The 12,910-nt window shown below is 53.0% G+C and overlaps 1 protein-coding gene across 3 annotated transcripts in view; it reads left to right on the top strand.

Moving 5' to 3' along the window:
- The window catches only part of MAG (myelin associated glycoprotein), a 26,087-nt gene extending 16,831 nt beyond the window's left edge, over window positions 1-9,256 (top strand). For 2 of the 3 annotated variants that reach the window (XM_025368522.1, XM_025368523.1), the window contains exons 8-11: window positions 5,399-5,686; window positions 6,073-6,169; window positions 7,444-7,543; window positions 8,739-9,256. In XM_025368522.1, coding sequence (XP_025224307.1) covers window positions 5,399-5,686; window positions 6,073-6,169; window positions 7,444-7,543; window positions 8,739-8,903 — 650 coding nt within the window. In that variant the 3' untranslated portion in view covers window positions 8,904-9,256. Of the gene's footprint in view, window positions 1-5,398; window positions 5,687-6,072; window positions 6,170-7,443; window positions 7,544-7,815; window positions 7,861-8,738 lie in introns of all 3 variants that reach the window. The other variant, XM_025368524.1, reaches the window with a different exon arrangement.
- The last annotated feature ends 3,654 nt before the right edge of the window (window positions 9,257-12,910 follow it).

The following is a 12,910-nucleotide window of genomic DNA, read 5'->3' as shown; positions in this document are numbered from 1 at the left end:
TTTTTTTTTTTTTTTTTTTTGTATTTTTTAATAGAGACGCGGTTTCACCGTGGTCTCGATCTCCTGACCTTGTGATCCGCCCGCCTCGGCCTCCCAAAGTGCTGGGATTACAGGCGTGAGCCACCGCGCCCGGCCTTCTTTTTTTTTTGAGACTGAGTCTCGCTGTGTCGCCCAGGCTGAAGTGCAGGGCCATGATCTTGGCTCACTGCAACCTCTGCCTCCCAGGCTCAAGCGATTCTCCTGCCTCAGCCTCCCAACTAGCTGGGATTACAGGCGTGCACCACCACGCCCAGCTAATTTTTGTATTTTTAGTAGAGATGGGGTTTCTTCATGTTGCCTGGGCTGTTCTCCAACTCCTAGCCTCAAGTGATCCACCCGCCTCGGCCTCCCAAAGTGCTGGGATTACAGGCGTGAGCCACCACACCCGGCCTATCTGGCTCAGTTTCAATCCTAGGGTCACCCTGTGAAACAGGGGTGTGTTATCATTCTCCCCTTCACCAAGGAGAAAACTCAGGGGCGGAATTCCCTGAGGCCAGGCAGCTATAAAATTGGTCTGAGCCGATACTTCCAGACTCCTGTCTGCCCCAGCTGTTAAACCTCTGGCTGCCTCACCTCCCTCCCTGCTCTTAGCACTCCAGGACTCAATCTGGCTTCTCTTGAAAACGAACACACAGGCAGATATGGAGTGTGCAGGCCTCACCCTGCTGGAATTGAGGGGAGCAGTGGCCCTGTCCCCTGCCCCACCTGCCAGCTCCCCACTCTTCACCCAGGGCTGTGTCAAAGTGCCTGCCCTTGGAGAGTGTGACCCTCAGGCTCCCTCCCTCTGCACACAGTCAATGTTCCCTGGCACCAGGGCTCCAATGTTCACTGACAATGGTGGTGACCCTTGAGCAGCGCCTTCTGTCCTACCTGCCCACCCCAGAGCCCTGAATGGCACGGGGCATGTAGGAAGCGTGCAAACTTGCCGAGTGCCTGAGATGTCTAGGGAACTAGCTTGAGTACGTTGCACGTATTGACCTATTTTGTTCTTACAACCATGTGACTGGGGGGAGGATACCATTCTTCACCCCAGTTTAATACAAGGAAACAGAAGTTTGACTGGCATCCAGTCCCAATAGGGCTGAACAGACCTGGGCCAGAATCCCAGCTCTGTCCCCATCCTCCTGCATGAGCTGAGGCGAGTGACTTCAGTTTTGCAACCCTTAGCAAGGGTTCATAACAGTATCTTACCACAAAGATGGCTGTGAGAACTAAGAGAATTAGGCTGGGCATGGTGGCCCACGCCTGTAATCCCAGCACTTTGGGAGGCTGAGACAGGTGGATCACTTGAGGCCAGGAGTTCGAGACCAGCCTGGCCAACTTGACAAAACCCCATCTCTACTAAAAATACAAAAATTAGCCAGGCGTGATGGCGCAGACCTGTAGTCCCAGCTACTCAGGAGGCTGAGGCAGGAGAATCGCTTGAGCCTGGGGGGTTGTGGAGGTTGCAGTGAGCTGAGATGGAGCCAGTGTACTCCAGCCTGGATGACAGAGCAAGGCTCTGTCCCACCCCTCCACTGCCCCCGGAAAAAAGAAGAACTAAGAGAACAATACTGAGTGTTCATAGTGCTACGTACTCTGTGGATATTGGATGTCATCATCTTTCTCACTGATTTTTCCTTTGGACTCCAGGTTAAATATTTGTGTATGTTCTGCTGCTGAGGTTTTGCTCATGTGACCCCTCGGCTGGAATGGTTCTGTCTATCTACCCATGAGTACTTGGGTGGGACGTTAAGTGTTTTTATTTTATTTTTTAAACATATTTATTATTACTATTATTTTTTAGAGACAGGGTCTTGCCCTGTTGCCCAGGCTGGAATGCAATGGTTTGATCATTGCTCACTGCAGCCTCAACCTCCTGAGCTCAACTGTTTCTCACACTTCAGCCTCCTGAGTAGCTGGGACGACAGGCATGCATCACTATGTCCAGTTAATGTTTTAATTTTTTGTAGAGATGGGGTCTTGCTCTGTTGCCCAGGCTGGTCTCAAACTCCTGGGCTCAAGTGATCCTCCTGCCTTGGCCTCCCAAAGTGCTGGAGTGACAGGAGTGAGCCACCATGCCTGGATGGGATGTTAAGTGTTTACAACACACTTGCGCGCCTATCTTTGGAGTCCCGTAGCCCCTTGTGAGTTACTGACTGTAACCCCCTGGTCTGCATAGATGAGAACTCCATCCCGTAGGTCCAGGAGGCTGAGTGACCTCATCCAGCCAGTAGATGGCAGAGCTGGGATTCAAGCCAAATCTATCCCTTTGCAAACTCCTCATTCTTTGTACGTTTGTCTTTGAGGTTTGTCTAGAGTCCCATAACAGTTTCCGCAGCTTCACAGGTTGCCTGCAAAGATACAAAACACGTGCACCAGCAGGGTATCGGCGTTCCGCCAACATCCAGGTTGGACACTTTGTCACCAGAGCACCAGTGATGCTGTCTTGAGTGGAAGTGCTTTGAAAAAGTTTTAGGTCTGTCCGTTCAGGTTCGCTGTTATTAATGTACTCTATGGTGTGTTAGCTGGTTAACGCTATAGCAAGCATATTGCATCTCTGCCCGAAGAGGACTTTTTATTTAGTAGACTTAGAGACGTATGCACAGAGGTTCCCATCCCTGCCGTGAATCCGTGTGCCCGTGTGACTCTCACCACTGTTACCGGCACATTCTTTTTGCTGGAAATTGAAAATAGGTGGGGTAGGTGAGCCAAGGGTTCCTCGCCTGTGTGTAAGTGGGTTTTGATGAGAACTCACTGAGAACCCGTGCTCAGTCTAGAGCAAGCCAAGGAGGGTGCTGGACTCTCCGGCCGAGAAAGAGAACATAGTTTAAAAAACAGCATTCGGTGCTGGAATAGTTTCGTATTGTGGTACAAAAATTAGCTGGGCATCACGACGCCCGTGTAGTCCCAGCTACTCAAGAGGCTGAGGCAGGACAGTCACTTGAATCTGGAAGACAGAGGTTGCCATGAGCCAAGATCACGCCGCTGTACTCCAGCCTGGGTGACAGAGAGAGACTTCGTCTCAAAAAATCATAGTAGTAATAATAATAATAATAATAATTTCCTATTTTGGAAAATGAAAAAAAAAAGCCTACCAGTACTATTTTTGTAATCCAGTGGCAGCAAAGCAAAGCTCAACCAAGTGACTTTGGGTGGAGGGTGGTGTTTGGTGCTAGTGGCAGAAGGGAATCCCATGGGTGAGGGAGGGCCAGGGTTCAAGGGGGCTTTAGGGGAGAAAGTGCGGGGCATCTGCAGCAGGGACTGAAAGGAAGGAGCAGAGGCTGGAAGCCAGAAAGGAAGGGATAGTCTGAACCTTGTGAGCCCCAAGGGTCTGGGGAGACCGGGGGCTGGGAGAGTTCCATAGTTCCTCCCTTCTACGTGTGAGGCCCAGAGTGGAGATGGAGCAAGCCCCTGTCTTGATGAAAACAGGGGGCCCCTTATATCAGCGTGTGATGCAGGGAGGGTGAGTGCTGGGGAGGAGAGCTGAGTTAGGCAGGGAGTGAATGACGTATGGAGCGAGGTGCAGCTTCCCTGCGTGGTCAGAGAAGGAGATGCCGCGTGGGTAGAGGCCGACGCGGAGCGAGGGAGGGCGTTCCACAGGCAATTGATGGAAGTGTTCCAGGTTGAGGGAGAAACACACAGATCCTGGAGTGGCAGAAAGCTCCACGATTTTGAGACACAGCAAGGAACCGGTGTGGCTGGAAAGGACTAAGCCAGGGGAAGAGAAAGAGAGAGCATGTGGTCAGGCAGGGCCTGAGGGGCCTTGTAGATGAAAGACTTTGTATTTTGGGCTGGGCACAGTGGCTCGCACCTTATAATCCCAGCACTTTGGGAGGCCAAGGCAGGAAGATTGCTTGAGCTCAGGAGTTCAAGACCAGCGTGGGGAACATAGCAAGACCCTGTCTCTACAAAAACAAACAAAAACCCTCCAGTAACTGTCATGAGTAAGATGGATTTACCGTCCTCTGCAGTTCTGAACATAAAGCTTTAAAATCAAAAGGCTTTTTGCAATTTTGGCAACACCCTGATTTGACGGCAAAATCTGCCCTAAAGAACACAAGGCTGTTTGCAATCTGTACTGATTTCATTTAGGGTGAATATTCGTACTTTTTGCTGTATATACTACATTGAACTATGTGAAATGTTTTCTGCATGTCAAAAATGGTCGAATGTGGCTGGGTGCAGTGGCTCATGCCTGTAATCCCAGCACTTTGGGAGGCTGAGGCGGGAGGATCGCTAGAGGCCAGGAGTACAAATGAGCTATAGTACTGCCACTGCACTTCAGCCTGGGCGACAGGGCCAGACCCTGTCTCAAAACGATAAAAAATAAAGGATTTGTATTTTAGGTGAATCGCGGAGCAACAGAAGGAGGGTTTTGAGCAGAGTGCCGTGATCTGATTTATGTATTTCAAGGTGAATGAGGTTAGAGAGAGTGAAAGAGCCAGGGCCCAGGAGAAACAGCCCATCCCTGTGACATAGTGCTCCGTCCAGGCCGAACCTGAGGCTAGAGTCGCCTCAAAAGCGGCACCAGAAGAATTGCCCCAAGAGAGCACCCCAAACCATCCTGAAATGAGGCCACTTGGGATTCCAAAGAGAGAGGCACTAAACACCAGGTGATCACCAGTCCAAAGCATTTGGGAGGGGAACTGGCACGGTGCTACAGTGAGAGAAAGGGAGGTTCTACCCAGACATGTCTGTGAGGGTCAGGGTATGGGTTTACATGAGGGTTTAAGGAATTTGGCCCAGGGCTGGGGCTGGTTTCTTTCATTCGTTCATTTTTGTTGTTGTTGTTTGGGGTTTTTTTGAGACAGCGTCTCATTCTATCACCCAGGCTGGAGTGCAGTGGCGAGATCCCAGCTCACTACAACCTCTGCCTCCCAGGCTCAAATGATTCTCCTGCCTCAGCCTCCCGAGTAGCTGGGACTACAGGTGTGCACCACCACACTTGGCTAATTTTGTGTTTTTAGTAGAGACAGGGTTTCACTATCTTGGCCAGGATCTCGAACTCCTGACCTCAGGTGATCCATCCACTTTTCGGCCTCACAAAGTGCTAGGATTACAGCTGTGACCCACCGTGCTCGACCTCTTTTAGTGTTTTGAGCAACAATCTAAACACCTTTATCAGTGCCTGGGAATGTTCAAGGCCCCTGGCGTGGGTTAGTGAAGCTTGCAGTGAAAACAGGCAGCCGGCGGGGTCGTAGTGAGGTCAAGGCACTCTCAGTCAGGACAGAGAAAAAAGGAGGGGGAAATTGGAGGGCCCTACATGAAGCTACCGCCCCCATCCTTGGCCACGCTGGCCTTGCCTTGAGCCAAGGAGTCTCCCGGGCCGGGCCTCGTTGGTTCCTGGCCACCTTCAGTCCTGATTTTGCCTCTGCAGTCGCTCCTGTGCTCCTCCTGGAGTCCCACTGCGCGGCAGCCCGAGACACGGTGCAGTGCCTGTGCGTGGTGAAGTCCAACCCGGAGCCATCCGTGGCCTTTGAGCTGCCGTCGCGCAATGTGACCGTGAACGAGAGCGAGCGGGAGTTCGTGTACTCGGAGCGCAGCGGCCTGGTGCTCACCAGCATCCTCACGTTGCGGGGGCAGGCCCAGGCCCCGCCCCGCGTCATCTGCACTGCGAGGAACCTCTATGGCGCCAAGAGCCTGGAGCTGCCCTTCCAGGGAGCCCGTGAGTGGCATGGACTTGGGGTGGGAGCCACAGGAGGCAGCGGGCTCCTCTTGGATCCAAGCTCCCAAGGCTGACCAACAGCCACAGAGCATGGGCTATGCAGATTGAGAAAAAGGTCAAATTCTCCCTTTCCCGGTGGAGAGGAGAAGCCGCCCTGAGTTTGCCCCGAGTTTGCTCTGACCTTGGCGGTATGAGCCCCTGCCCAGGGCCTCTCCAGCACAAAAGGGATTGCCCTGGCGCCAGGAGCCTCCGTGCCAGTCAGTCAGTGCAAGGATGCCCCGGCTGCGTGAATACATTGACTGTCACCCCAGCACATCTCCAAAGTTCTCAGGTGTTGTCACCACCACCCATAGCCCTAAGGGCGCCTGGGTCTTCTCTGTCCTCAGATCGACTGATGTGGGCCAAGATCGGGCCTGTGGGCGCTGTGGTCGCCTTTGCCATCCTGATTGCCATCGTCTGCTACATTACCCAGACACGCAGGAAGTGAGTGCCAGCCGGGGCTGATCTGGGGATGATCCAAAAAGGGGACCTGGTGGGAGATGGAGGCCCGGAGTGGGCGGGGGAAGGCAGCACCCTAAGTGTAGAGAAGGCAGATTCTGCTCTGGGATGTTCAGCAGGACAGAGGAGAGAGGGTTCCTGTTAATTCCAGCCCCTGCTGGTCAGGGGCACACCAGGGCCTGGGCTGAGCCCTTTACACACATCATTTGAGACCTGTTTCCCCACATTCTATTTTGACGGCCTCCCTATCTCCAGTAACTCTCTGCTACACACTCCAGTGTGGTGGGGAAAGCCCAGGTACCCCCTACAGCCACAACAGCAGGTCCACTTGACGCCAGAAGCCCCAAAGATTACACACATCTGTGGCAAAAAAATATATGCCTTGGCCGGGTGCATTGGCTCACACCTGTTATCCCACACTTTAGGAGGCCAAGGCGGAAGGATTGCTTGAGGCCAGGAATCTGACACCAGCCTGGGCAACACAGCAAGACCACATCTCTAAAAAAAATTTTTTTTTTTATTAGCCAGGCATGGTGGCACACACCTGTAGTCCCAGCTACTTGGGAGGCTGAGGTGGAAGGATTGCTTGAGCTCAGGAATTAGAGGCCTGCCTGGGCAACATAGGGAGACCCCATCTACAAAAAAATGAAAAAATTAGCTAGGCATAGTGGCACGGGCCTGTGGTCCCAGCTACTCCAGAGGCTGAGGAGGGAAGATCGCTTGAGCCTGGGAGGTTGAGGCTGTAGTGAGCTATGATTTCACCACTGTACTCCAGTCTAGGTGACAAAGAGAGACCCTGTCTCTAAAAACAAACAAACAAGCAAACAAATAAACAGACAGAAAACCTCTCCAGCCCCAAACCACAGCTACCTGGCCCAACTGAACTGCAGCCGTGTTTCTTCCTTGTGGTGTACACACATCAGCTGTCCTGAGAAATAAATTCACCTCTCTGCTCCACATCCTGGCGGCAAGAGGGGCAGACAGACCCAGAGCCTATGAGGGGGAACCTGGAGAATCCAGACGGGGGTCCTGAAAAACAGCAGAGCCCAGTGGCCAGGTGGCTCATCCCCAGCCGGGCAGGGGCCGCAGAGGTGGGAAGGATGGGCTGTGTGGGCAGGAGAGGCTGGTTCTGAAAGGGCTGCTTGCCACATCTTAGAGATGGGTGGGAGAACTCTGGGGTACCGTGAGCCGAACTCCTAAAACACATGGGGGTGCAGAAAGGGAGGGCAGAGGGAGGTCTGACGAGTCCCGCCCTACAGAAAGAACGTGACAGAGAGCCCCAGCTTCTCGGCAGGGGACAACCCTCCCGTCCTGTTCAGCAGCGACTTCCGCATCTCTGGGGCACCAGAGAAGTACGAGGTAAGGACCAGAGCCCTGCAGCGCCAGGCTGGCCTGGGAACCTGGATACCAGGATCACCGAGGGCCTGGGAGGGGCCTGTGAGGCCAAGGGGCAGGGGAGTGGGGTGGCCTCTCAGAGGAGGAGAGGAAGGACATTCCAGGGCTGGGTTGGACCTGGAGGCTGGGGAGGAGGTGCCCAGGCTGAAGCTGTGTAGGGGGCGATGGGACGTGGGGCCCAAGGAACCCCTCCCTCCCCCTGCCTGCGTCTGTGACTGCATTTCCTTCTCCAATAGTCCAAAGAGGTCTCTACCCTGGATTCTCACTGAGTGCCCCAGGAGGTAGGTTCCGGGGGCCTCAGTGTGCCCTCCTCTGGGCCCTCCTTGGGCCCTGGGGTTGGCGTGCATGTCCGTGTGTCCCTGTCAGGTGTCAAGGTGGTCTCTGGTGAAGTTTGGGCCTGCCCGGCGGTGCTGGCCTTGTCTAGTCTCTCCTGTTGCAGCTCCCTTCTGTCTGTGGCCCCCGTCCTGTGTGTCCAAATTCCTGTGACTGGGGGGTGGGAAGCATGAGGGGAACCCACGTGTCACTTGCAGGACCTCCCAGATTGAGGGGGAACCCATGCCGGATCTAAACATGGGGGATACGTACCAAACCAGGTATTTCCAGGAATTTGGAAAGATGGGGTCCTGACTAGGTGGCTTCCCAGCACTTTGAGAAGCTGAGGCGGTTGGATCACTTGAGGTCAGGAGTTCGAGACCAGCCAGGCCAACATGGTGAAACCCCATCTCTACTAAAAATACAAAAAATTAGCCAGGCGTGTTGGCGGGCGCCTGTAATCCCAGCTACTCGGGAGGCTGAGGCAGGAGAATCGCTTGAACCCCAGAGGTGGAGGTTGCAGTGAGCCGAGATTGAGCCATTGCAATCCAGCCTGGGTCTCAAAAAAAAAAAAAAAGAAGAAGAAGAAAAAGAAGAAGAAAGCTTCCTGGATAGACTGAATTTGTAGGCAGATTTCAAGCTCAGCAATGATTAACACTGGCAGAAGCTCCAGAGTGGGACCTGGTGACCGCGGGGCCTGCTGGGCCTGCGGTCCTTGAGAAAGGAGGTTGACACAGGGATTTACTTGGTACGGAACTCAGGAGCTCTGAGGGTGCAAACACTCTGGCCTCTGCATGGGGAAAAGGCAGGGAGCAGGACCCTGCTAATGGGTGATTTCCCCTCCTAGAGCGAGAGGCGCCTGGGATCTGAGAGGAGGCTGCTGGGCCTTCGGGGAGAACCCCCAGAGCTGGACCTGAGCTATTCTCACTCGGACCTGGGGAAACGGCCCACCAAGGACAGCTACACACTGACGGAGGAGCTAGCTGAGTATGCTGAAATCCGGGTCAAGTGAAGGAGCTGGGGGCAGCCCATGTGGCTGACCCCCCTCAGGACCCTCGCTGGCCCCCACTGGCTGTGGGCTCCCTTCCTCCCAAAAGTAGCGGGGGCTGGGGCAGGAGGGGAATGAGGCAGGTGACAGTGAGGTCCTGGGGACCTGACCTCCCCCTCCTTCCCAGCTGCCCCTCCCTGCCAACACCCCCACGCCCTCATTACGGCTCCTCTCCAACCACCTTTACCCTCATCTGTCCGGAGAGGAGCTCTGTCTGTCCGTGTTATTTATTGCTACTTCCTGCCTGGTCTCCTGCCCTGACACCTGGCCCCGGGGCCTGTACAAAAGGGACATGAAATAAATGCCCCGAAGCCAAAGCCAGTCTAGATCCTGATGCTTTCTGACCCGTCTTTGGGCAGCCTGCCATCCCACCGTCTACAGAACGATGACAGAATTTCTCCTTGCCCTCGGCTGAGCCTGGTGTGCAGGCAAGGGCCCAGGGATTTTAGCCTTGAACCCAGGGCCAGTGGCCATTAAGTTGCTTCCACTCTGAGCTGGTAGCTGCGGGCTGGGTCTGGTTTGACTTCTGGGTGATTTCACATAAAAATCCTCATGCTGGTTTCTGTTGCAGTCAGATCAGTTGACAGCACCAGGCTTGCACTTGCACGTGGCCATGGCTTGCTGAAAGGGAGGGTCCTGTGCATTGGCCACAGTCCCCACCACTCCCTATTGTCCCACACCTGGCCGGCTTCTTACACTGAGATTACCTCCTGGTCCCTGCAGCTGGAGTGTGAGCCGCAGATGTAGGTCTCACGAGCCCATGTTGGTTTCACCCCCATCTCTCATATTCATGCTGCAATTTGCAGTGTCAGCAAATTTTACACATCCCTACATTCAGTTCAAGAAACATTAATTAAGCACCAGCTGTATACCAAGCACTTTCCAGAGGCTCAGGCTATCCTGAGAAGGGTCTCCGAGGACAACTCTGTGACAATGAGAACGCTGAGACTTAGGGAAGTTAGGTGATTTTCCCGGGGTCCCGGAGCTCAGAAATGGTGTGGCCAGGCCCTGGGGTCAATTCTTCTGATTCAAATGCACTCTTTTCTTTTCCTTCCTCCCTTCCTTCCTTCCTTCCTTCTTTCCTTTCTCTCTTTCTTTCTTTTCCTTTCTTTCCTTCCTTCCTTTCTCTTTCTCTTTTCTTTTCTCTTTTTTCTTTTCTTTTCTTCTTTCTTTCTTTTCTTTCTTTCTTTCTTTCTTTCTTTCTTTCTTTCTTTCTTTCTTTCTTTCTTTCTTTCTCTCTCTCTCTTTCTTTCTTTCTTTCTTTCTCTTTCTCTCTTTCATTCTTTCTCCTTTCTTTTTTTTTTTTTTTTTTGATGGAGTCTCGCTCTATCGCCCAAGCTGGAGTGCAGTAGTGCGATCTCGGCTCACTGCAACCTCTGCCTCCTGGGTTCAAGCGATTCTCCTGCCTCAGCCTCCCGAGTAGCTGAGATCACAGGCACCTGCCACCACACCCAGCTAATTTTTGTATCAATTGCATTTTTTCTATAATACCTGTCAGGAAGTAAAAAAGGGCCAGAGTGTCTCGTGTAAATGGGATTAGTAACTAACAGTTGTTGAACGCTTTCTATGATTCTACCCAGTTTGCGTTAATTAATCTCCATTAACCTCATTTACCTTCCCTAACAACTAGACAATGGTTCTCAAAGTGTGGTCCCTAGGCAGCAGCATCAGCAGCACAAGGGAGCTTGCTAAAAAGGCGAATTTTCAGCCCCCACCCCAGACTTCAGGAATCAAAAACCCTGGGGTGGGGCCCAGGAATCTGTGTTTTGAGAAGTCCTTGGTGGATTCTGATGCACGTGCATGTTTGAGAACAAGCGGCTGAAGCCTGGAGAAGTTATATCAATTCCGCGGTCCCCAGCTGTTAGCAGTGGAGCCCAAATTTGAGCCCCGACCACTGGCTGCAGAGGCCACACTCCGACGCTGTGCTACACGGCTGTGTTGGTGAGAACCAAAGGCTGCTCACAGAGCTCGGGTGCTGGAGGAGCAGTAAGGTGAAGCCGTGGGCTGCAGCAGTGAGGGCAGGGTTTCCTATACGGCAGCTCTGCCTGGTTTTTGTTTTGTTTTGTTTTTTGTTTTTTTTTGAGATGGAGTCTCACTCTGTCATCCAGTCTGGAGTTCAGTGGCACAATCTTGGCTCACTGCACCCTCTGCCTCCCAGATTCAAGCGATTCTTCTGCCTCAGCCTCCTGAGTAGCTGGGACTACAGGCGCCCACCACACTCAGATAATTTTTGTATTTTTAGTAGAGACGAGGTTTCACCATGTTGTCCAGGCTGGTCTTGAACCCCTGACCTCAAGTGATCCACCCAACTCGGCCTCCCAAAGTGCTGGGATGACAGGCATGAGCCACCATGCCCCGCCTCTCCCTGCATTTTGAAGAAGGCAGAGGACGCAGCACAGAGACCAAAACAAAGGCCTAGAGGCAGGAATGAACAAACCAGGTCGGGAGGGGAGGTGACATGGGGCTGCTTGGCTGGGACGGGAAGTCCACATGCAGGAGGAAAGCAGACATGGGTGGGGGCCGGGCCGTGGGCAGTGGGAAGGGAGGCACTCTGTGGGGCCTGTCCAAGCTGGCAGAGTGCATGCCCTTTCCGCGCGGGGCTCACAGTCTTGCAGGGAGAAGGACATGAAAGAATCTCATGCACATATCAAACCACAACTGTGACACCTGCTCCCAAGGGGTAGCTCAGAGTTTTTACAGCAGGGGTCCCCAGTGCTGTACTGCACACACTGATACTGGTCTGTGGCCTGTTAGTGACTGGGCTGCACAGCAGGAGGTGAGCAGCCAGCGAGCAAGGATGTCCACCTGAGCTCCGCCTCCTGTCAGATCAGCAGCGGCTTTAGATTCTCATAGCAGCACGATCCCTATCGTGAACGGTGCATGCGAGGGATCTAGGTTGCGTACTCACAGATCATGCCTGATGAACTGTCACTGTCTCCCATCAGCCCCGGATGGGACCGTCTAGTTGCAGGGAAACAAGCTCAGGGCTCCCACTGATTCTACGTGATGGTGAGTTGTAGACTTACTTCATTGTATATCACAATGTAATAATAATAGAAATCAAGTGCACAATACATGTAATGTGCTTGAATCATCCCCAGCTCCCTCCCCACTCTCAGGTCCATGGAAAAATTGTCTTCCATGAAACCGATCCCTGGTGCCAAAAAGGTTGGGGACCGCTGTTTTACAGCATAGAATCTAAGTGTGACTTGAGGTCTGAGGGGCCAGGGGAGGCTTCCCTATGGAAGGAAACTCACATATGTGTGAAGGCCCCAAGTGGGAACATGTTTAGCAAAACTGCAAAATTCGAGGAGCTGAAGCAAGGCTGGAGAGGCATGAGATGGGGCTGGGGATACACAGGGGCCTCTCGGCAGCCGGGAGGGAAGCCTCTTCCAGATCCGCTGCATACATGCTCACCAGCCCTGCCCTGACACACCTGTCCCCTGACGACAGATACTGGCTCCAGCAGGTCTGGCCTGGGAGGACTTCGCCCAGAGGAGCAGAACATTGTCAATAACCAGGGATCGGGGAGTAACCCCGCTCTGCCCAAAGTGCAGCTTGAGGGCCCCGGGAGCCACTGTGACGCTACTGTGTATGCTTCATTTAGTATGCGCCAGAACAACAGGAAACCAGAATGCCAAACCGGCTTCACATGAGGCTAAGTCTAAATAAATAAATAAATAAGAAAAAAAAATCAATCAACTGAATTGATTTTTAAAATGTATTCAATAAACATGTTGCAGGTGACTCATAGACAGGACAAAAGTCCTGAAGGTTGTAGGCAAACCTCTAAAGTTTGAGAAACAATGAAGGAATTTGACACAAAGACCACCCTTAGGAGGGACTGGCGCTCAACCATGGTGAATGTGTAGGACCGAGCCGGGCGCGGTGGCTCATGCCTGTAATCCCAGCACTTTGGGAGGCTGAGGCTGGTGGATGGCTTCAGCCCAGGAGTTTGAGACCAGTCTCAG

The sequence above is a fragment of the Theropithecus gelada genome, chromosome 19 (assembly GCF_003255815.1).
Source record: "Theropithecus gelada isolate Dixy chromosome 19, Tgel_1.0, whole genome shotgun sequence".
Taxonomy (NCBI): domain Eukaryota; kingdom Metazoa; phylum Chordata; class Mammalia; order Primates; family Cercopithecidae; genus Theropithecus; species Theropithecus gelada.
The sequence above is the reverse complement of the archived record's forward strand: the minus strand, read 5'-3'. Positions and strand labels throughout refer to the sequence as shown.